The sequence below is a fragment of the Pseudopodoces humilis genome, chromosome 1 (assembly GCF_049639895.1).
Source record: "Pseudopodoces humilis isolate 2021_Gansu_Grassland_sample_001 chromosome 1, ASM4963989v1, whole genome shotgun sequence".
Classification (NCBI taxonomy): domain Eukaryota; kingdom Metazoa; phylum Chordata; class Aves; order Passeriformes; family Paridae; genus Pseudopodoces; species Pseudopodoces humilis.
Window position 1 is genome coordinate 127632710 of NC_142200.1, and position 23593 is coordinate 127656302.

Below are 23593 nucleotides of genomic sequence, written 5' to 3' on the forward strand. Positions count from 1 at the left end.
GTGGTGTAGAGGTTTCTCCTCCAGGTGGAGTCATGCAGTCAGATATGGCTTTGAAAATACAAAAAGCATGATCAGGAATTATATGACAGTGTGAAATTTCAAGATATCCCACAGAGTCACAGAATCACAGAATATGCTGAGTTGGAAGGGACCCACAAGGACTGCTGAGTCCAACTCTGTCCCTGCATTAGACTGTTTCCAAGAATCACGACAAGAGCCTGAGGGCATTGTCCAAACACTTCTTGAACCCTGTCAGGCTTGGTGCTGTGACACTTCCCTGGGGAGCCTGTAACACCGCCCAACCAGCCTCTGGGTGAAGAAAGTTTTTCTGATATCTAGCTTAAATTTCCCTGAGACTTCAGGTCATTCCCTTTGGTCCTAGAACTGGCCACCACAAGAAAGAGATCCTTCCTCTGCCCCTCCTTTGTGCATCCCATGAATTTAATAACTGATGATCTTATTTTCAGGTACTTCCACGCCTCACATGAGCAACTCCATCCAGTGTGTGGGAAAAGAGAACAGTAACAAAGGAAAAAAGTGCTAAAAAGGAACAAATATTAAGGCTTGCTTACTCTTGGTTTCTAGCTTCAACAACAGAAGCAATTAAAGTGCATCAATCAGGTCTTTTTTTTTCTGTGATAGTGATGTTCTCTAGTGTTTTTAACAGCCTGCAAATTCCTATGACTATAATCAGCCTGATCCCACTGTGCTCCCTGTCAGATACCACAATGGCTATAATCTGGCACCTGCTTGGTACAAAACTTGGAAGCGAGCCTGGGTGCCCACAGAATAAAAATTAAGCATGTTCACTGCCGAGGGAGAGGATCAGAGGGAATTTAGGAACATTGGTGACAGCATTTATTCTTCTCTCTCAGCAAGAGAGTCCTGGCTACAACAGGTCAGAAAACACTGCTATTGTTCTGCCTTAAACCTCCCTTTTCCAGATGCAGAATTTCGCTTTCAGAAGGAGCCAGTGTGGGGAAGTGTTTGCAATAATATCAGCTACCCTACATCTGTCTCTTCTGGACTGCCCAGCATGCCCCATTGTCAGGCTGTTCAGAAACCAACAAATTTTCTTGCCTTGACCAGCTGTCAAATCCTCTTCCTCATGCCTGACTTACAGAGATGCATCACCTACAAAAGCAATGGGTTTAGATAACCTATGCTTTTTCATCCTTCCAAATTCACTTTTTTTCTGCAGTGCAGAATCCAGTGGATCCCATTGATAGGGAGGTGTCTTAAGCAGATTTGTCTGTCTCTGATGCTGATTTGTCTGTCTCTGATAATGATTGTTCTCCCCAGTAAATTGTTGTGGTATCTCCAATAGAGACATCTCTGCAGCTGTACAGAAATCTCTCACTGGCTTAGTGAAGTACAGCGACTTATATTACAACTTTATTCACATAAGAAAGCATTTACTCATGATCTGCATTCACTTTGAAATTCCTTATTGGAATGGGAAACTGTTAAACAGCAATCTTCATTGCTGTCCAGTTAAACATAAACAGACCCATGAACTGGATTCTTGTACACAGTGTACAAGCTTTAATTAATGAAAACTGAAAGGAAAGGAAAGTGTACAAGCTTTAATTAATGAAAACTGAAAGGAAAGGAAAGTGATTTGTAACACTAAGTCTGCACATTCCTGCAAATGCTGCTGTTGCCACTTTGTGAGACACAGAGACGCTTGAACAGCTTGGATGCTCTGGTTTGTCTGGGAAGAGCCTAGCATGCTGTGGGCTGTCTTGCAAAGAGATAATAGTAACAACAGGGACTGACATCTTCATAGTCAGAGATGCAATGAGAAGTCAGGAGTTACTGGCTCCCAGTGGTGGGCCTGACTTACCTCTCCTTTCACAGAGCCCAGAATTGTCAGGACCTAAAAAATGGAACAGCCCAGATGGGTTGCATCAGCCTCTCACCTGCACCTAGCTTCCAAAAATGAGGTGTCCATGCTACCAGGTAAGGTTCATTTTATATTGAGTGAAGAGAAGGGTCATATGCTTCCCAGATCACATCCAGCATCATTCTGAGAGATATTAGGGATGAGTACAAGAACAGCTTTGCAGGTTTTTTAACACTGCCTTTCTTGACACAGGGATGTTAATTTATCATTGGTCATAGTGAGAGTGCAAACAGGGACAGTATGTACTAAAAGCTACCTGGATTTGTGTAGCAACATACAAAAAAAAAATTCAGGGCTGCATGTTTCTATCATGTTTACATAACATGGTTGATAAAGGAAAAAAATTCTTACAATTAAAAAGGATAATTATGACAAAGCTTTATAAGATACAGACAGGTAGTGAACAGTGAATTAGCATTGAATGTTAGTGCACAGGAAAAGGCAGAAACTAATGAAGGCCTGTCTGTGGTCACAATCCAAAGCGGTTTGCCTGTTTCATTCTGGGAAAGCAATTCTGTGGCTTATTTTTTGACAGTATCCTTTCTTTTACTCCAAAAAGGACAGCTGAAGAAAATCATAGTGAAACAATATGAAAGGTTGCTCAGATTTAATCTAATGCTATCTAGCAGGCAGAGGTATAAGTACTGACGGAAGCAGCAGCATTGTTTAAGCCAGGCTGAACAAAGCAGTGTGTGTCCTTGGTGTGTTTGGAGCGGGGGCTTTTCCAGCTCTGCCTCCCCAGCACAAACTGCAGCCTGCAGCTGTGATTTCTCAGTGTAGGGAAAGAGAGCAGCTCCATGGAGAGCCAGTAAATGCCAGCCCAGCTTGCAGGCTGCCAGCAAATGGACACACACCCAGGGCTGTGTCAGGGCTGTGCCTGGATCTCTGGCACCCCACAGAGGCACATGGATCCGGGAAAGAAGATGCCAGCGCCTGCTCTGTGGCAGCTCAGTAGATGATTCCTTCTGGTTCCAGCAGCAAGTACTTCTTCATGGACAGAGGAATGGACAGCAAGGGGACTTGTCGATGGCACCTTTCTGATAATATTGCCCGAATTGCACATCTGCATAAGTGCATCAGTGACCGTGGTGAATTGCTGCACACAGTGAACAAAGAGTCATAGAAATCCTGGTGCCGCTGTAAAAAAAACAACCACAAGTGTGTTTTAGGGCAGCCAGAATATTTGGAGTAAGGATTTTTGAATTAAAGGTATAATTATGTCAAAGCATATAGTTTGTCCCACAGTTTTGCCTTTTGACCACATTTTTTCCTCTTTAATCTCTTACTTTTCATTTAAATTCTCCCTTGCATTTGCAGCTAACTCATCCTGTTCACAGAAGTCTGATCCATGAAACAGAACTTAGATGTACATAGTAATACCTTTCTAATATGGCACCTTAAAAATATTTGCTGACTTGAAAAAAAATATAGATATACATATTGACAAATCTGAAGAAACAACAGTCACAGCCAGAATCTTTTCACTGGCTGACTAGAGGGACAGCTGAGTTCCTGCTGTAGCACTCACAGAGGGTGCTCCAAAGGATAATGTTGCAATTAAAATATCAAAAATGCATCTTTTTTTCAGTGAGTGATATGCTTTTGTCAAATGAGAGATATTAAGAGGGAAAGCCCCCATCCTCTGAAATGTTCTTCTCTTTCAAAACTGTTCTTTCTTTCTTGTGGTTTGGTATGGGTTATACAAATAATAAGCCTGGATTTTACTCAGTTGTAACTCATTGAGAGCTTACCTCCAAGACATCCTCAGGTATGGCTGCTTTCCACTTAGATGTCGATTTGATGTGTTCATAGGAGTTGACAACCACCTCCACAGCTCTGGGGTGGGAATGACAAGCTTGTAGCACCTGCAGGCAGGATGCATGGAGACCATGAGTACCACCAGGGAGCTGGGGCTAGCCTGGGTGCTTGGCACTGCACAACGGCAAACTGAGACACAGCCAAACAATTGTGAGAGGATAAAGTTGGAGATGCAAAAGACACAGGGCCCCTCCACACCTTACTGCAAGCACAGTAAGGAACTCCAGGCTCATCCACAGTTTAAGACCATACAGAAATGCTACCTTAGATCTCCACAGCTGTCTAGATGGGGTGGGCTTTATCACCCAGATCTTGTTCATAGCTGGGTTGAGTGACTCAACACCAGGCAAAGCCATGCACAAAAATTCTTGCTTCAGCACATGCAGCTCATGAACACAGAAAAACCCCATCATATGAATCAAAAATGCATAGTTAAAGAAAAAAATTAAAATATGACCAGAAGAAACAGTTCAGAAGTAAGGCTTTCAAGCCACACAAGGCACCTGACACAACTGTTTTTCCCAGTGATTTTAGCTCAACAGGAAAAAAACCCCAGTCTATTGTCACTCATATGCAGGGGATAACATTGCATTCACCCAGTTTTGTCCCATGCAGTCTCCAGGTTTCACAAACAAAACTGCAGAACATCCCTCTGGGATAAATAACCTACATTTTTACAGATGGGCAAATGATAGTTTGGAAGAGAGACTCACTTCATGCAATAGGATGCAGGAAGAGGAGATTTCAGACATTGCTCTCAAATACCCTCTAGGAGACTAAGCATTGTTCTGCTACAGACAGAACCTGCTCATCCTGGGCTCAGGAAGGCACAATTAAAAAAAAAATTTGGCATTTTATTCAAAGGCTTCTGGTTGCTTGGCTTGTTAAAATTTACATATACAGTTGGGGAACTGTACACTGTTGCTTAGGGTACTGAGATGAGAGAGAATAGGTTCTGACTTCAGCAAGCTTAGTTAGTACTCTGATATAACAGGACTCTTAGGTACTCCTGTCAGTGTCATGGGCTTTGCAGGTGTTTAAAAACTTTTTAGGATGGATCCTGCAATACTTTTTTCTTTTTTTTTTTTTCTTTAATTTTTTTTTTTTTGTCATCAGCTATGAGCCCAGGCCCAGCACCTCTCCTTAATTCTCAAATTTCCTGGGAATAATCCAAAACTTTATTGAGAAGCATTTCATTTTGAATAGATTTGAGTAGATTTTAAAATGTCAGATGTGACAAACTGAATCAAGTGGTCTCATTGCTAATCCTTGGTGGAGACCACGAAATATGCATTTCATATAACTCAGTTAAACCTGTATGAAGCCATTGGTTTGACAAAGGGATGTGAGTTTTCTGAAATGGGAAAGTGAATCTGCTCTGAAAAACTAGGCTTCAACCAGCGTTTAGAGTTTGGCATTTCAGGTTGGTTAAGAGCAAAAATTAGATGTGTGTCTGGTTTCTGGTACAGGCAACTGTAATTTCACTGCAGTTAAGTGATACCACTCTTACAGCAGGTCATCTCACAATGTTTTAGGTATTCTGGGCCCACACTGACAGGACTCCTGCAAATTCAGATAGCACTAAATCCTGAGGTTTGGATCTCTCATCCCATTCCTGTTCAAGACACCACCTCTCTCCATACCCCTACTGTACGAAGACAACCTTATGGAACTGCAGAGGGTATATCCTAGCTGCTCCATGATTCAGTAGCAGCTGGTAGCAGATGTCTGGCTGAGCAGCTGGCCGCACAGATGTCACTTTTATGATGTACTGTAGGGGTGCACAGCCATTGACATCCATGATGTTTGCTTCTGCTCCTGCCTCCAGCAGCATATGCAGCAGGACGTGATCACAGTTCCAGGCAGCTTTGTGGAGTGGTGATTTGAAATCCTCATCACGAGCATTCACTTCAGCTTTATAGTCTAGGAGCATCCGACAGATGAGGTGGTGATCCTGGCTGTATATCTGATCTTTATAGTGGAGGGCCCAGTAGGCTGCACAGGCCAGGGGAGTCTCCATGTAGGCATTGAGAGCATCCACCTGTGCTCCCTGTTCCACGTAAAAGGCCACAAGCTCTGGGACACCCAAACGTGCAACGACGTGCAGAGGAGTCTCCTCATCTTTGTTGTTTGTTCTTATGTTCACATTTGCTCCTGCCAAAGAAAGATGATGGGGGAAATGATGGCAATGAAACACTTGTTTGGCCATCTCTCTGTATGGGCCCTTCTTCCCAAGGAAAAGGTCAGGGTGGGCAGCTGGCATGAAAGATGTGTAAATGCAAACAGCATGGATCCTGCATTAGTTAAGTCTCCAGGGAAACGCTTAGAAACTCAAGGTTCTTGGATCCAGCTTCAGATGTGGTATGCTGGCCCCAAGCTGGAAGACCTTATCTGATCATTCTATTTCAGAGCAGCATGCAAGCCCAGATTTCCGTGTAAAATGCCTTTTCCTATAAATTGAGAACTGGTGGAGAAAGGAGAGCATTACTCCTGCTCCAGAGAGCAGCCCTGCTCCGCTCTGTACCCTGAAAACACTCTCTGCAGCACCTCGTTAAGGCGAGCCTGGATGAAAGGACATTTCATATCAGATCCGGGGTATTAAAGATACCATATATTAAAGAAGCATTGCCAGGGTCCCCGGTGGAGGGTCGGGATGCCGGTTCCAAAGCGCTGCGGAGCGGGTCCCGCAGCTGGAGCAAGAGCACCATCTGCCGAGCGGCGAGCCTGCACGGCGGGGACAGCGGGCTCCGAGCCGCCTCCGGGCTGCAAAACCCGGCTGCTAATGCTGCTAAGCCCTGCTGGGTGTTAGTCGTGTTCCATGTCCCTGAGGCGGCACCAAGGCAATCCAAGTTTGGAGTGGTAACCAAACGTGGGATCAGCACGGCTTGCCCTGCCGCCCCAGCCAGAGGGGAATAAACTGCAGTGACCTGGATGGAGCCCAAGGGACACCACTGAGCGGGGACGGCAGGTGAGAGATGCAGCTCGGAAACTGCGGCAGGGACATTATCTGACACCCTGGCTTCAGCTCTTGCAGGGCGCTGCTCTGGGAAAGTGCACACCCGGCACGGTTTGCTCCAGACCTTTCCCATTCTATTTGGAGCATCAGCATTCAGCTCATATGGAAATCAGAGTTTAAAGGGTGCTTTGGGAGGAAGGGTGGCTTTTAAAGTACTATTATGCTGTTTTTGACAGGTGGGTGGAGAAAGCCTGCAGATTACATCCTTTCACTTGCATTCATCCTATACTGTGTTTCATAAGAGTACATTTGACTTTTAAGCTTTTCTGTGCTAGCAAATTCAACTCCTGCTGACAGGACTGTTTGCTCTGGGCAGGGTACAACTGGCAGCATTTATTTTCCTTTCTACCAAACAAAATAATATGTATCTTTCCAGCAGAAGAAAAGCAATGTTGTTATTCATTTATGACTGCAGATTGTCTTGCCCACAGAGCATGGACTTTGCACTTGGGCTCTGAATCTCAGGGAAAGCTTTCAATAACAACACATGTAACAAAACCAACCCAAAATCATTTGTATTGCCATGGCACAGTGTGATAAACAGAGGAGTCTCTCTGTAACTAAAGACTTGAACTGTGTTTCTCTTACTGTGTCCTGTGTCAGTACCCTTCTGTTCAGAAAATAGTGTGTGACAAATATGTTTATGGAAGAATTGCATCTATTCATATCCTCATTTGTTGCAGACAACCTGCAGCATCATGTACCTTACTTTGGGAAAACAAAAATCTTATATAATGCTCTTTTTTTTCCTCCAGGCATGAGCTTGGCTGCATCCATGACAAATGAAAAGACAATATGAAAAACTGCATCAAATTTTTCAAGGCCAGATCTCAAAAAACAAGTGGTTGGAAAAAATTTACTTATGTCCAGGAAATTTGAACAAGAAAGAAGATGAGGGGTACCCTTTCATGTGAAAATAGCTCAACAGTAAGCCTAGATGAATAAGACAGAAAAAACCCCAAGAGAAATAGAAACTCTGTGATTAAGAGGAGCTCTGCTGCTGATGGACTGATTGGGCAGTGGACTGGAGGCACTGAAATGGGAAACAATCTTGGAGTAAGGACCAGTGGCAAATGAATGGAAAATATAAATGAGGTGAGGAAACAGAATGGGAGGAATTTCCTCTGATCAAAGTGATGAGGACAAGGGGTCTGAGATGAAGACATGAGTCACCTGTGGGTGGAAGGGATAAATAGACATCTACTTTGAAAAGTTGCCTCCTAAGAGAAAGGCCAGGCCAGGCCCACCATCTTTGTCCATGCCATGAGAGGTGCTCCAGAGCTTTACCTTACCTCTCCAAAGCAGCTGCTGGGCACAAGGCATGGAGGTTCGTGTTGTACAGAAGTGCAGGGGCGCCTGCCCGCTCATAGAAAAGCAGTTCAGCTTAGCTCCGTGGTTGCAAAGGATCTTGAGACACTCAACATTTGCCATTTCACAGGCTATGTGGATGGCAGCTTTTCCATTGGGCCGGCAGTTGATTGTAGCTTTGTGATTGAGGAGGACCAAAAGACTCTCCAGATGTCCATACATGACAGCTAGATGAAGTCCAGTTGCCCAAGATATTTTTAATTTGTAGCTGGGAAGCCAGTACCCTGTACAAAGTGAGAATATGTTACCAGTCTTGGCAAAGACTTTTCTTTGGACTATTCACCTACTGAGAATAATTGAAGGGGAAGAAAGGGTTGGAGTTTTAATGTAATTTACTGTAATTTCACCAGCATAATGCACACAAAGTTCTCTCAAGCATAACTTCATTAAGCACTGTTACTATGTGTGCTGAATAGCCTGCCTTTTGGGAAGAAAATTCCCATGTAGATGTACTCCAAAAGAAGCTATTAGACTTTTTTGTGACTGGTATAGATTAAACAAAAAAAGAAAAACAACAAACAACAACAACAAAAAAAAAATTGCTTAGAGAGTTTGAAATGCCACCAGCTAAAAAATATGGGGGAAGTGGAATCTCCAGCCTGCCAATAGCTGAACAAAGGTGACATTGGAATGAGACAACAGCATTTACTTAGGACAGTGACTCAACAGACAGCTCATCCTACTGTTTCTGTGTGGGAGATGGCAGGATCTTGCATGTCAGGGGCTGGATTCAGACCTCCAGGGATGCATTGCACATAGATGACCCTTGGCAATACAGCTGCAGCTGTGTCAGGGACCTCCTGCCAACTACTGCCCTGAGGAGCACAGAGTGAGGAGATTGGATGCTGATGTAAGTTAGGCTGAAGAGCCAAATAGAAGCAGTGACACCTTAGCATGAAATTTGGCTGCAAAACGTTTGGATTTTTCTCAGAAAACGTCACAATGATTTTTTTCTTTTGTTTATTTACAAACAGGTGTAAGGCCAAATAACACATAAATACTTGTTCCCAAGTCAGGACTATATGCTTAATGACTGCACAGACACAGCCTCAGAAGTGATTACTATCACCACTTGTTTGAGAAAAGTAAAACATCATAATGATGTGCAGAAGGGCAAGAGAAGTCTAAATATGTTTTTTTATATATAGTACCTGCATCTTAGCTAGAATGTGACTATAAAATTCTCTGAGTTTGATTTATCTATTTCTCCTTGGACAATTGCCTGGTTGAAATCTGTTATCATGTGGAAAACACACACAAAAAAATTAGAGACATATAGAGAGGTCAAATTAATTCAAACCTTCTTTTTTTAGTCTCTAGTTTAATGCAGTTTTTCAACACTAATGTCACATATATACAGTTTTTACAGTATTCATTAGGTACAAGCAGGAAGGAAACAAAGTGCTGGTGGCAGGGAGAAATGGATTCAAATTCTTCTTCCCTCTTAGATAAATTACAAGTATATTTTCAGATAGGGGCAAGAAACTGCAGACCATGACATCTACTCTAGGACCAAATTTTTGGGACTGCCAAACCCAGTTCTCAAGGAACCCACACTGTAAATGGCAAGAGCAGCAGCCCTGAGGCCCCAGCATGCCCGAGCAGGGTGACAGCCTCCTCTGAGGACACTCAACCTGCTGACTGTGCAGCTTACACTGGCAACTCTGTTAGGGCAACCTTCTCATCATAAACCCTCAAACCAGGCACAGACAAGGTGGGCTGTATCCCAAAGTCTCTGCATATAGCAGAGCAAGCTTCTTAAATCCCCTCCCTGTCCAACTGCACGTGTAGTGTTCCCCCTTGTTACCGGTGAGCTGTGAGGCACTTCCAGCTTATCCCACAAAGGGCTGGCTTTCCCATTTATGGCCAGATATAAGCAATAAATTATACATTAACAGCAGGAAAGTGATATTAAATGCCAGGTTATCACTTCTTTATAGCCACAATTCTCCTGCCTGAGTCCACAATATATTTCTGTTGCCTGTGCTGCTTGCAGGTGAGTTGTGCTCAGACATTCCCTGGGAAAATCTCCCATATCCTCTGCCCAAACCTGTCGGCATCTCCGAGCTCAGAGGGACAGGGACAGACGCTGAGCTGGAAGCAGATGTGGGGCCCATGGGAAACCTCATTCAGCTTACTTGTTTCTTTGGTTAGTAACATAAAAAACCCATGGTGCAAGCAACATCAGCATCTTTGAGAGCTCTCATCCTCTATGTAAGAGAGGACGAAAAGTCACTCTGTCACCCTTGACATCTCTTTTCCACTTCATCACTAAGGGCTATGGCAAGGCTCAGACTGTCAGAATGGTGGGGTGGTAAATTTTTCTCTCCCCTTCATCCTCAAGGAAATCCCCCTTTCATACTCGTATTTCACAGTTATCTATCAGAACAAAATTAAAATTTACACAAAAGTTGATAGAAGTGTTTCCCGCCTTTCAGAAAAAATTAATACAATACTATGATTTAGGCCATAAGGATACATTTTCCTCTGTCTCTACTTTTTGGAAAACAGAATTCTGCAAAATAGAGTAGTTAATGATTGCAGTCAATTGATCTGTGATTAATAATCTTTTCATTAATCTTGTAGTCTCAAACCACAATCAGATTGCATTTTAGTCTGCTGAGGACAAAAGAAGATAAACTCAGCACAGTGTAGCTTAGTTCATACACTGTCCCTGGGGGAAGTACATCATGACTGTACCATCCCCACCCTGAAGAAATCAAAAGAGCAGGAACCAATCATTAAAGAAGGGGTAAACACAGGAAAAGAGAAGAGGTGAGATAGTCCCTTCTTTTTGCCACAGAAGAGAAAGTGCACTTGCTGTGCTGCTGCTTTCGGAGGTGTTTATCTCCACATACGATTAACTTCTGGCAGAGACTGATCATTACTGCTTTCTAAATACAGAAGAAGAGTCTGTTGGCAAGTAGGTCATGAAGTACGTGGATTTTAGCAAAGAGCAAACTTGGTTTTTTGCTTCAAGTTGTAAGGTTTTGGAAGCTCTTTCAGTGTCTGGCTGGGAAATGGTTTGGGTTTTCTACACTCTAAAACAGATGCTGTGTTGATTGTTCTGGTTGTTTTTTTCCAGATTATTTTTCTGTTTTGATAAACTAGCACATCCTCATTTTCTGTCATTTGTACAAATAAACCTTCTCCCATCCAGCAACATCCAAGGTCCACAGTATTTCCTTAGTTCCCTTGAGCTACGGAGAATCCACTTTACTTCCATTGAAAATAGAAGACAGGGAATATTTTATGTTTCTAAATAGTCTTTATATGTGAATGGATTAATGCAAGAAATGTATACTCCCCCTTTTAGCCTGCACGTGTCTATTCTGGGATTTGCACCCGAGTTCTCTGTGAGGAAATGGCAAAGGGCTCCTCTTCCTGGAGTCTCCTGCAGCTGCAGCACCGAGGCTCAGGCTGGGCTCTGGCCTGCCCTTCACCAAGCCCACACAGCTGATAAGCTCCCCTGCTACAGTGGCCCTGGCCATGTGAGCCTGCTGAGACAGTACTGCCTGTGGATCAGCTTCTGCTGCAGCTTCAGAAGAGATAAAAGGCCACAGCTCCTTGAAAATCACTGAAACCCCTCTACTTCCTGTCTGGTGAATGCTGCCACATTTACCTTGTTTGTAGGATGCCAGAATCAGGTTTTCATCTTCCACTTCAAACACTGTGTCCACGTCTATTTTCTTTTGGCTCAAGAGCTCTTCCAGTGTTTCAAAGGCATTGGACTTCAGGGCTTCGAGGAAAGCTTTTTTCACCAACTTAGCAGCTGCAGCTCGAGTAATTTTCCCCTCTGTGTTCTCTCCCTCTCTGTATGTCTCCTCCAAATCCATTTCCAAATGTATCTGTTTGTGCTGTGAAGAGGGGCACACTGAGGTCCCTACAGCACAGTTGCATGCTGAAGTTTCTGAAGACCAGAAGGTAATTTTATCACTCAGTCATGCTGATCTGCTTGTTCTATTTATATGAGGAGCATTTCGGGCATCGAAATGCCACGCTTAGATATCACCACGCTCTTTTGATGAAAGTGAGGACAGACACACTGGCAGTTAAAACAAAATAAGAGTTATCTCCATGGGCTTCATACACATTAAGCTTCATTAACCAGCTGATTACCTTCTGGTCCTGCCCATACACTTACATTAAAAGACACTAGTTCTGGGTGTTTTTTTCTCAGCTGGAGAAGCACCCACACTCCCTTTCAGAGTTGCCATGGCTGATTATTGGCTGCAGTGGGATAGGATGCTTTGCCTGCAGATGACTTTTAACTAGTGCAATTCAGGGGAAAAAAAAATCTAAAAAATCTGCAAGGCGCTCTCCATGTGGGAGGTAACCCACTCTTCTCCAGGACAGCATCCTGCTTGCTGGTGCTGAGTTCAGGGGAAACAGGCAGTTCTCCTTGGAAGGAGAAATGCTGGCACAAGGGGCCTGCAGGGCTGTACAGCTGCATCATGGGGTGGGGGATCTCATACATTGCAGGGGGTTTGTGTGTGAATTGACTCAGCTGCAAGCACAGGAGGCTTCATGAGTCCATAGGCTCTTCTTCCCCTGCTCACCCTTCATCTAAATTCAGAAGTTCTCTCTCACAAGCCCATCACCCACTGAACACTGCCCCCTCCCTGCTTTTTCCTGCAGTCTTTGCCAGCCCCATTCCTATACTGACAGCAGTTAGAGGATGAAAACCCACACGTAGCTAGCATGAGTTGCTGCCATGCATCACCTAGAAGTGGTTCACACCTGCACCCACCTGGGCTTCTGGGTGAGACCATAGCTAGAAGGACACTATTTACCCTTGATTTAAATCACCCAGCAAAGCAGACACCGCCACATACACCATTATAAAGCAATCTTCATATTTCTCCTTCCTGTGAGTTTGGCTGCCAGCTGGGCTGATGGAGAGATGTGAGCCAGGTGACAGTGGAAGTCAGAGCAGCCTCTCTGCTCGAAGGGTTTCCAGGGGCCAGGTTCCTCGGGCAGCCCCATCAGCACCTGCAGGACCCCTGTCCATGGGACTGCTCACCAGCTGTCTCCTACAACCTGTGCTCAGCAAAGGTGGTACCAGACAGCAGTTCATATTTGTGAGTTCCTTCTACCTGTGTACTTCCAAATGAAAAATGCTTTACAAAAACTAATTCCCCAAGGTAATGTACATTGTAATAGACACAAGGGGAAGGAAAATGTCTTACCCTGGTGCTATAGGTCCCAGGGAGCTCATCTGTGTCTTTTGAGGCTTAAGAGCAAAGTCAGCATTAGGCTCTTCATACCTTTACATTCCCTCCTGCAGAACCTCCTGCTTACTTTGTTACTTTCAGTAGTGGCTGACTTCAGGCTTTAAAAAAAGTGTACCAGCTTCTCTGGTATGAGGAGAGGAACAGGATGTGAACTCCAGATCTTACAGGCTTCTTGCTACCTGCAACTTTATTTTTGAACCATTATATTCCTGGAAAGTCATGGATGCACAAAGCACGGATATCTGGCTGCAATCAGTTGTCCACCTCAGCTACACTTTCAATTTGGAGTTGATTAGCTTTTTATCTATCATCTTTCATAAATGGTATTACATGACAGGAGGATGTTCAATCTGGCTGAAAGGCTTGTGCTGGGACATCTCCATGCCTCTTTGCTGCTCAAAGGTTGGCATGCACGAGCACATTGCTGTAACAGATATTGCACATCTGCTGATCCATCCTGCTTGCTCTTGGTTGACAAGCAAGGTGAAGTAATTTGTGCTGGCTTGGCCCACAGTGAAAGAGAAGGCTGCTTTAAAAATTACCTTACATTTGTCATGGTCCAAGAGTATGCACAGGAAGGAACAGCACCTCAGACCAGGTTATGCATTACAACTTGCTCACCTTCAGCAATTTGTGTGGCCCTGCTCTGACTCCCACAGAAATTTTTCTTAACATCATTAAGTTTAAAAGAGAGAAAAGAAGCAATTATACATATGTATATAGCTTATATAGATACCTATGTGGCCTTACTAGTTAGTGTTTTCCTGTAAGCAGGACTTGGGTTCAACGTTGAAAAAATTTATTCATATGCATGGTTTCAGTACAATTACACAAGAATAAGGAAATGTTTCTGTATTTAGCATTGACAAACAATCATAAAAAGATAGTCTTTCTAAAGCATGACATAATTTTTTATTAATTTGCCTGAAGAATAGTCAAAACATATTGAAGAATACGTAAATGCTGTAAGACATGGGGGGAAAAAAGGGACCCGTTTTTACTATATATTTGTATTCCTGTTGTCTGTACGATTTCCTGCAGAGTTCTCCCACACCATACCACAAGGTGGCAGTTTGATTTTGAAAGTCAGCACCGATGTCACCCAATCCCCAGCTCTGCCAAATACTCTGAACATTGTACTGTGAAACAATAGCTCATCCCTTGGTTAAACAAGTGGCAGCTACAGTATTTACCATTTTTATAAGTTAGACTTGAGGCTACTTTCATGGGTGCTGTGCATTCACATACTGTGCCCAGTAAAAAAACGTGGTTTCCACATTTAGGATCAATTGTCTAAATTACAGAAATAATGCAAAGGCACATTTTTTTTCCAGGGAGACAACTCCTTCCCCCAACCCTTCCTTGTGCTCCACTCAGTGCCACACAGGACAGGACGAACCACAGGCACACAAACACCTGCACCTCGGGGGACAGGCTGGATCTGCCCCTCAAAAGTGGTTACAGCAGCTCATACATAGCAGGTGTGAAGGTTACACAGCAAACAAGAGCACAGCAGACAACCTCTTGAGGTGCACTCTGCTTCCCACTTCAGGTGATGAGGTCTTTGTCCCTGGCCTTAGCTGGGCTGCTGGGGTCACTCTCCATCAGCATTACCACAGGCTTATTCTGAAGTTCACTGAAGTCAAGGGAATATTTCCACTGCTCTCAGTGGGTCATGTCCTTTATCAGGTTGGGCACCAAGCAGCTGAGCTGAGCAGGGGATAGCTGCCTGGAGGTGAGTGTGTGAGCACCATTGGGGTGGTGTTATGAGAAGGATGACGGCACAAGAGTGTGAATGAAAATCAGAGCTGGGACTGCTCATAAGAAGATAAAGACAGGCTTAAGCAGAGAATGACAAAAGACATACTGCCAGACTGTGCAGAGCACGATTCCTGAGGAGCCAGCACCCCTTCACTGACACTTGCTGATGTAGAGCAGTAATCTGTTGGCAGCCACATAATTCACAGAAGTGCTGGGAACAGCTTGAAGGACTCCTGAACTCTATGCTGGAGCAGGCAGGAAGCCAGCAAAAGGAGAAATGCTCCCAAAGAATGGTGGTGATGCAAGCAGAAGCATGGGGCTGCTCCAAGTTGTGATGGTGAACATCCTGGCAGTCCCTTGGCAGTCCCCTGGCAGTCCTGGCCAGCCAGCCTCTCCTGTAGCAACCCTGTTCCTGTGGCAGCGCCACAGCGTGTGGAGAGCAGCAGTGGATGCAGGGTCACCCACACAGGTGGTGTCACAAAGGTTCTCCTCTGCCCAGCTGCAGAGGGAGCTGCCCTGCAGCAGTGTCCCAGCACGCCTGGCCAGGGAGGTTGGTGGCCAGCTAATGGGGGTCACTTCAACAGCAGGAGCACACCTCATGTTCTGCTCTGGAGCCTTACATACTAAGGAGGGAAATGCACTGGATGTCAGATCTGTGGGCCTGAAGCAAAAAGCAGATCCTTGAGTTAATCCCACACTTTGATCTCTTCTGAACAGCTCATGCTTGTAGAAATGCTGTTGCAGTAGTGATCACAACCCCTCACTCTGCCCTAGCCTTTTCAGCATCTCAGCATCAGACCAAGTCTGACTCAGTGGGCAATATTACCTCGTATATCCCTTGTGCTGCCAAGTGTATCCCTTGTTTCTTGTCAGCTCTTCGCTCCCAAACTGGATTAAGCCCAGCTCTCTTATTCATCTAGCACATTTTTTTCCTAATATTAATATTGATTTTTTTTTTCACTGCTGCACATCTTTCTGCCAGCTTTAGCCATCATTATATTTTATCTGATTTTCTTTTTCCAGGATGCTGACTCTGGGTGTGAAGATTACATAAATCATCCCCATGCTTCTTGCTTTATTTCTTATTAGGACAAAAGCACTTTAGCTCTGCCAGGTGCAAACTATCTTCTTCAGGTGCTCAACTGTAAATCATCTTCTGAGAAAAATCATCTCTGTAAATTCATCTCTGTGACTGGTTAACCTGAAACCTTCTTAGTATCATTAGTTTTGAATCCTCTGTTTGTTCTTTGTTATATTATTTCACTTTTGTTCTCTTTTGCAAGGGATGGAAATGGTCTCAGATACTGAAAGGCATTTAGACATAAACTTCCCAAGTCAGTGAAATACAGCTCCTAGGAACTGGGAACCTGTGTGCCCAGGAGAGCTGGGATCTTGCAGCTTTATTTTCAGTAAAGCAAGAGTCATTTAGAAATATGGAGCAACTGATGAGCTTAAGCCTTAAGGTACACACATGTTACAAAATCAAAAGCTGCTGGAAAAAATCCAGATTTTTGTTCTTCTGGAGGTTCTTGTCTTCATGGTGAAAACTTAGCCCACCCTTCCACAGTTCTTTTTTTTATTTTTATGCCTGTTCTTTCCATCTTCAGCTTCCCCAGTGGAACCCCCAGGGATCCATTTCCATTGTTCCAGTTCCTGCTATCAGTGTATTTATTAGCATGTTCAGAAATTCAGAGTTGGATTAGCCATTGTTATTGGAGGGGTGGTGTTAAATTTAGGGTATTTTACATTAAAGAATAGTCTTTCAAAAACTCCTACTAAGATAATTATTAGTTTATTGGCCTATAAAAGGTATGTGCAAAATGCATTTGTTTTACAAAACCATTATAAGAAATACCATGGATACCAAACCAGAATGCTTGAAGGTTCTCTTTGGTTCAAAGGGCATAAGTGTTGTAAGCACAAAGCATGAACACAGAATTTAAAATCAGGTGGCCAGTATTTCTAAGACATGAAGAAGACATGTCTTGCCTATCTATGTTTAGTAGAAAATTCTTATGTATTTTGCAGTTTGATGTCTGAGTATCCAACCGTATGTAAAACAGTAGGACTTAAACATGAATGTGAATCTTTACCTCTTTTTCCTCCTGATGCAGTGAGGTTTGGACTATGGTTTCAACAAAGCCTGTGGAAAGCAGTTCTTTAAAGACAAGCATTCTTTCAGAGCAAAAATAATCCACTGCCCATCGAAAGTGCCTTGCAGGCAGCTGCCTCTCCCCTACCCACTCTGATGTGGAGCTGCTGCTGTTTGACTGGGCTCCCTGCTGGGGCTGAACCATGGCAGCAGCTGGCTGAAGATGATCATCAGCAGCTCTTCCCAACAATTTTTGCCTTGCCTGTCAAAGTGAGATTTGTGTAGACCTGAGATGGTGTCTCTGAGATGGTTCCTATGTATTAAATTATCTCCTTGATATTAAATATATATTGAATAAAGTGACAGGAGTTTTAGGACAGGCAAACAGCCAAAGTGTGAAAGGATCTCCAGTTCTGAAACTGCTCTACAATGCCAGTTTTCTTGGATCAAAATGCTGATGTATGAAAATATAAACACTTTCAGCAGAAGCAGTGTTGGTATTCTTTAAACAGACACCAGAGAGCCAACTCCTTGCTGGCCTGGGAATAAAACTATTCTTGTTCTGAAGGACTGAATTTGTAGCAATGCCGAAATAAAGCATATGGAAGAATCTGCCGAAAGGGTAAATGTGTGGAAGGGAAGAGGAGATATCACAAATTAGGCAGTGCATCACAAACACGGCTGGAGGCAGCAGAGAGGCAGGGACAGCGCAGGTCCGATGCGGCTTCATAATCGTCCTACGCCCACGGGGTTGTGCCAGTGCTCTGATTAATGTTTTCAATCTCTGCTGTTGTCTGTGTTTCCCAACCATTGCTGATAAATCAGTCACTCATACACGGTGGCTGCTTGCTACATTTCTGAGCAATGTAAGCTGTTAATCTTGCTCATTTGGGGTATTGACCTCTACCTTCCCCGAGCACAGCGGAACAAGTTGGAAGGTGAAGAAGTGACAATATTGTGTGACAATATACTGTGTTAATCTAAAATAAGATATGCACATCATCTTATACGCTGGTTTTATTGCTAGTGGACAGGATAAATCCTGTTCCAACTGCAGGAATTCCAGCTCTTGTAGACAGACATCCAAAATGTGCATCCATGATGCAAGGCTGGCTTGGCTTTGATGCTGTTGTGTGGGATGTGGAGCAAAGGGAATTATCTCCATCACTGTGCAGTGGGAGGATGTATGAACAAACTCTTGCATCATGGAATGGAGCTTAATATGTTTATTCACCATTCTGAGACCATTAGTATAAAAGCCAAGAAAATAAAAGCAAATATTTCTCATTTAAGCTTACAGTTGCCTTGATTTACACCAGTTATTAAAATACTCCCTGAGGAAAGAAAATAAGTAATGTTACCATTTACCTCCTAAGCCTCTGAATGACTGAACCAGTAATATGGTAAAAGCATCATATCATATCTTATAGCTATTTATATTTTGATTTTCTGTGTACTGCTGCTTCCAACATTATATAGAATACGTATTGTAAAATTATGTTCACTTTAATGAGCCTGAGTTAATTTACTAGATCTGTATAGAAAAATGTGCCTGCAGTATTAAAAGCATTTTATTTCCATTTAAAAATCTGTTGCCATAGTGACCAATCACAACTTTCTCAGTATCTTTGTCTAGGCATTGGATGTAGGCTTTATCTTTGCTTCATTTTATTTTTTCCTTCTGCATTCTCCAGGCCAAGTCCTCATTTAACTCATTTTTTATTCTTTTTATAGTCTGTCCTTTTCCAACCATATTCTCAATTAAGTCATTTTAACTAAGTTAAAAATAAAGATCACAACTTGGCTCTTCCTTTTAAATCATTATGTAAGAAACAGGAAAATACAGTGCTGCATGCTGTAGGCTTTCTTTGTTGTCAGCAGATTACCTAGATCTAACATAAGAAGTCCTGAAATTTCAAAAAGCCCATGAGTCTGACACCTTTTAGTATCAATATAGTCATGTCAAAGATCTGGTGAATTGCATCTACAACTGAAAAGCACTTGGAGAAAATTCTTGATATTTCAAGAAGATTCTTTATATTTCAACCTTTAAAAAAAATCAACCCACTTACCATTCTGTAGAAGCACAAATCTTGTCAGCAATGTATTTCCTTCTGAGAAATGGTAACTTAGAGTGGTGGTTTTATTCCAAATTGAAATATATAATTTCTCCAAGAGAAGAACAGGCTAAAGAGCCTGCACATTGCTGTATTCTCTCCACCTAGGGCTGGTGGAAGATTTTTTACATGAGGAGAGGCACAAGAACATTTCTGAAGCAAGGATAAGTGTAGAGAGGAGATCTAGTTACTCACTTTTGCCATCACCTTCCTCAAGATGAGACTTTCGTGTCCTTGGTAGGCACAGGGAAGCAAATAAAACTATTCAAAGACAGACGCAAGCCAGAGTGAGATATCTGGGAGGATTATGTGACTCTTACAGCACACCCAATGCTCAGCTCAGACAAGAAAATTTCACCTTTGCCCAAACATTGATACCTACATAATAAATAATTATTTGTTTATTTAACTACAGCATAAATATCTGAGTCTTGAGTTTGTCACATTGTCTCTTGCAAGAGTTTGTGGAAACACTTGTAGGGTGCAAATTCACTTGTCTGAAGATGGAAATCAAAACCAGATCAAACATACTCCGGAAACATTGAGTGTAAAATAAAGCAAATATAATCTGTGTTATAAATCTGATTGTAAAGTAAGCCAAATGAAAGAAGGCTACAAATAACCCTCTGAAGGAGAGTATTTTTAGTAGTAAATGATAGATGTTTGTCAAAAGCAGTAATTTAATCCATATTTAGTTGAGTTGATTTTTAGAACATATTTAGTAATAATATGCATAAATAAAAGTTAATTAGTAAATAAGGTATGTGCCATGGTGATGGTAGAAACTGCTTTCAAATACTATGCAGAAACAGAATACTACTGGTTTTTATTAATTGAAATTTTTGCTTACTTAACACTGAAATCAAATTGAAATCAATTTTTGATACAAAATCTATTGTGCTATTCAGCAAGCTACTTTTTTTTTTTTTTTTCCCCTCTAAATCCATCTAATTTCTCACCTCTGGGTCATTGGAAAGTGCACTGAAAGATCTGGTCATCATACAGATATGCCTGATTCCTGGAGGAAAGTCCACAGAAGAAGTCAGAGAAATCCCTTTAGAAAAAAATTCCAACTTTTCTTTCTAGGGACATTCTGGTCTTATTTAAAATGACCTGCTAAAAGACAAATTTCCCCAAACCATACTTATATAATTCTGACTCATTTTCTTACAAAGGATATGCATTGTTCGCATGCTAAAAACTCTGAGAAAGTTGGTACTGCGAAAAGTGACCATAAATATCCAAATTTCTTGCAATCTAATGCATCTCTGAGGAAACAATTTGAGGAAGATTTCTGTCTGATGTGCAGTTCTGTCACTGCTGTTTGATGTCCAAAGCAGGGTGGTCTGAAGAGAGAAAACTACCACAGGATGAAGAGGTCTAAATATTTGGTTTTGGCCATTGGTGCCTGTGGTTCCTGGGGCATGTGAGGGGTGGAAGGAAAGGTTGTGGCTCCCAGCAATGAACTCTTTGCCCAAACCATTCCCTCTCAACACCCAAAGACCAACACCCTGGGGGACACCCACGGCACTGTGTTGGCAGTCTAGTGGCATCTGCACCTACAAGTGCCCAGTGTACTCCTAGGGGAAGGAAAAGAGTAGGAATTGCAGACCAATCTCTTAGCCATCTCCATAAAACACAAGACATTTTAGGCATTTTAGGACTCAGAGCAAAACTAGACTCTTGGTACAAAACTTGGGGGAAGCTGCAAGCAAGAGGCAGTGGTGTGTGTCCTGCTGAGGATGTCAGGGTTAACAGGTTTCCCTTTCTGTGCTGTCTCTGGTGACGCCCAAGTTCTGTGGCTGTGTCTGACCTGCTGTGCAGAGACGCCCCTGGGCCGGCCTGGGGCCAGCAGACTCATCTTTTATTTTGAGCTTTGCATAGCACTCAGTTGTGTCAGTGACACATTTTACACAACAGTTGAAGCCCCACCTAGGCTTTAAAGGAAAATGCTGAAAATTCCAACTATGGGCAATTGTATTGAATTGTAGAAGAAAACATGAATTCAATGAGTTTTGAAGCTGCTAATGGGAAAAAAAACTCAAACCCAAACACCAAACCCACTTATATGAATACAGATTTTAAATATATTGAGATAAGAGCTTAATAGTAGATCACAAGAAAGTTTTAACAGGTGGTTCTGAAGTGCTTGACAGCCTTCTGACCACTGTATGTAGTATTGCTGAAAGATGAAAGTACATGGCTTTATTTCTTGTTCATGGTGCTGGTATCTGTAAGTCAAATTAATGTGGTCAAAAATTGGAACATGGTCAGCACTGTGTGTACCACACTTTGATCAGAAAAGGTGAGTTTCACTCAAAGTTGCTAATCAAGGGTTTAACATATAATCACTGCTGCTTTCTTATCATACAACAGAAATCTGCTGTTTGCTTTTAAATTTCAAATTTCTGCTCATGTTAGAACAAAAGGTGAACCACAGAAAAAAAAAATGTGTGCAGTGTCTCCTAAAAACCGTTGTCAGCCAAATTCCAGTGGTTTTGATATCACATGCTCAAGCTGTCTACCTGCTGGAGGGCTGCTGGAACCAGTCACCCAGGATACTCCAAGGAGAAATACAGTGTTCTGGGGGTCCAGCATGCAGTACTCTGTGCTGTGTACTCTCCAGCTCTGCTTTGTTTTCCTTGTCCAGAAAAGACAAAGTCTACCTTCTTCTAGCAGGCTCATCAGAGCCAAATGAGATTCAAGTACAACCTGTTCTTGAGCTGAATTAGGTTGGGAGTGAGACAGATGTGTACATCTGACAGCGCTCTATAAGATCCCGTGGGTGCCATGTGATGCCTCCTCCACAAAAGCAGAGTGAAGACGGCAGGGGTGGAGGGTCTTGTTTTTGGATGCTACAAAGGCTCTGGCACTACCAAGGCCACGTTCTTTGCTCTTCGGCACACATTTGCAGAGGAGAGGCTATGATGTAGCAGCTCTCAAGGATTTCAGTACATGTTGGATTAGGTCCTACAGTCTTTTTCACATTATCTGTTCATAGTTTATGCTTAAAAGAAAAATTAAATAGCTTATGATTCCACATGAATTATATCTTTATATGGTTATGTTGGACTGTCTTTCACTTTGTGCCCCAAAACACAGCTATGTGCAACACATAATATGTGATATATGCCAGTGTACATAAGACTGCAAGAGTCTTTGGCAGTGGTTAATATTTGACAATGGATCAAATCTCAGCATTCAGGACATTGACTTTTCAGTTTTTTTATTTGCAGATGCATGAAAGTAGTGCACATAGAGTGGGCTGAGAGTCAGAGCAATTGTTGTGTATTGCCTGAGAGTCTGGCCATACAGAGGAGTGATAATGACAGGAACATGCTCTCCTTTACTTGTCTTTGAAGTCAGGAATCTCCTTGCTTTTATACACAGCTTTAATCTTTCAAAAGCCACATGGCCCTCTCCCTCAGCTGAATTATCAGTCGCAGTGTTTGAGGAGCTTGCTGCCACGATAGCAGAATGTCACCTGCAAGACTGAAGGATTGTACTGCCAAGGCACACTACTGGCTCAGCATGCTTCTGGCTGAAAAAAGACAGCGTTATTTTCTTTATGCTTGTGACAGGGCTGAACTGTGGCTGTGCAGTGAAAACCACCAGTACTATCCTGCACACCCAGCACCCTGTCAGCACCAAAGGGCAGATTGCCTGAGAGAACCTCTCTGACTTTCGATTTACCCTGGCATCTCTCCAGTTGAGCAATTCTGCCGCCTATAAAATAATTAAAGCAGCTTGCTTTGCCACTCCTTCCAGATGCAGCAACAAAAACTGCTGCATGAAGGCAGTAAACAAGAGCTGGGCTTGGACATAGCCTTGCTTGAGGCTGTTTTTGACAGTGACATGTTTTGACATCTTGTCATCACAAAGAACCTTTTCATTACCTCACATCATCATGAAAGAACCAAAATATACTCAGAAACTTATCTGGATACCCAAATTTATGCAGATGCCTCTGGGCTGCTCATGGCTGGCAGTGCTGGAATCTTCACCCAGCTTTGCAAAGGCCAGGTAGAGACTTTCACTTGCTTTGAAGCAGGACAGAGCTAAAAGCCAGACTGTTTCTGCAAAAGCCTTTTCAGCACCCTCACTCACAAATCTGCTGATGTCACTGTGACAGGTATTTTTGTCAGCAGTTGAGAAAATCAATGTATCTTGCTGTCACTGCAGGAATGTTTTTACCTTTTTCACTGTAAAAGGTACTATGCATATGTCTTCTTGAATGCCTTGAGGTACCAATCTCTTTATTAGGTGATAGTAGTGAACTCA

At 42.8% G+C, this 23593-nt stretch overlaps 1 protein-coding gene across 1 annotated transcript; it reads right to left on the reverse strand.

Annotated features, from left to right (window-relative positions):
* Positions 1-1518: 1518 nt before the first annotated feature.
* On the reverse strand, positions 1519-12009 carry ASB4 (ankyrin repeat and SOCS box containing 4). The gene is made up of 5 exons (XM_005518813.3): positions 11731-12009; positions 8033-8332; positions 5388-5878; positions 3658-3771; positions 1519-3043 (listed from the first exon to the last, which is right to left on the reverse strand). Exons 1-5 carry the CDS (start codon positions 11942-11944, stop codon positions 2855-2857), a joined length of 1308 nt encoding a protein of 435 aa, XP_005518870.1. The 5' UTR covers positions 11945-12009; the 3' UTR covers positions 1519-2854.
* Positions 12010-23593: the final 11584 nt, after the last annotated feature.

Coding starts and splice junctions, on each gene's coding strand:
- ASB4 (XM_005518813.3), bottom strand. CDS start 11,944: ATGGATTTGGAGGAGACATACAGAGAGGGAGAGAACACAGAGGGGAAA. Junction 8,333..11,730: donor TCTGGCATCCTACAAACAAG/GTAAATGTGGCA, acceptor CACTTTGTACAG/GGTACTGGCTTCCCAGCTAC. Junction 3,772..5,387: donor ACCCTCTGCAGTTCCATAAG/GTTGTCTTCGTA, acceptor TCCTGCCTGCAG/GTGCTACAAGCTTGTCATTC.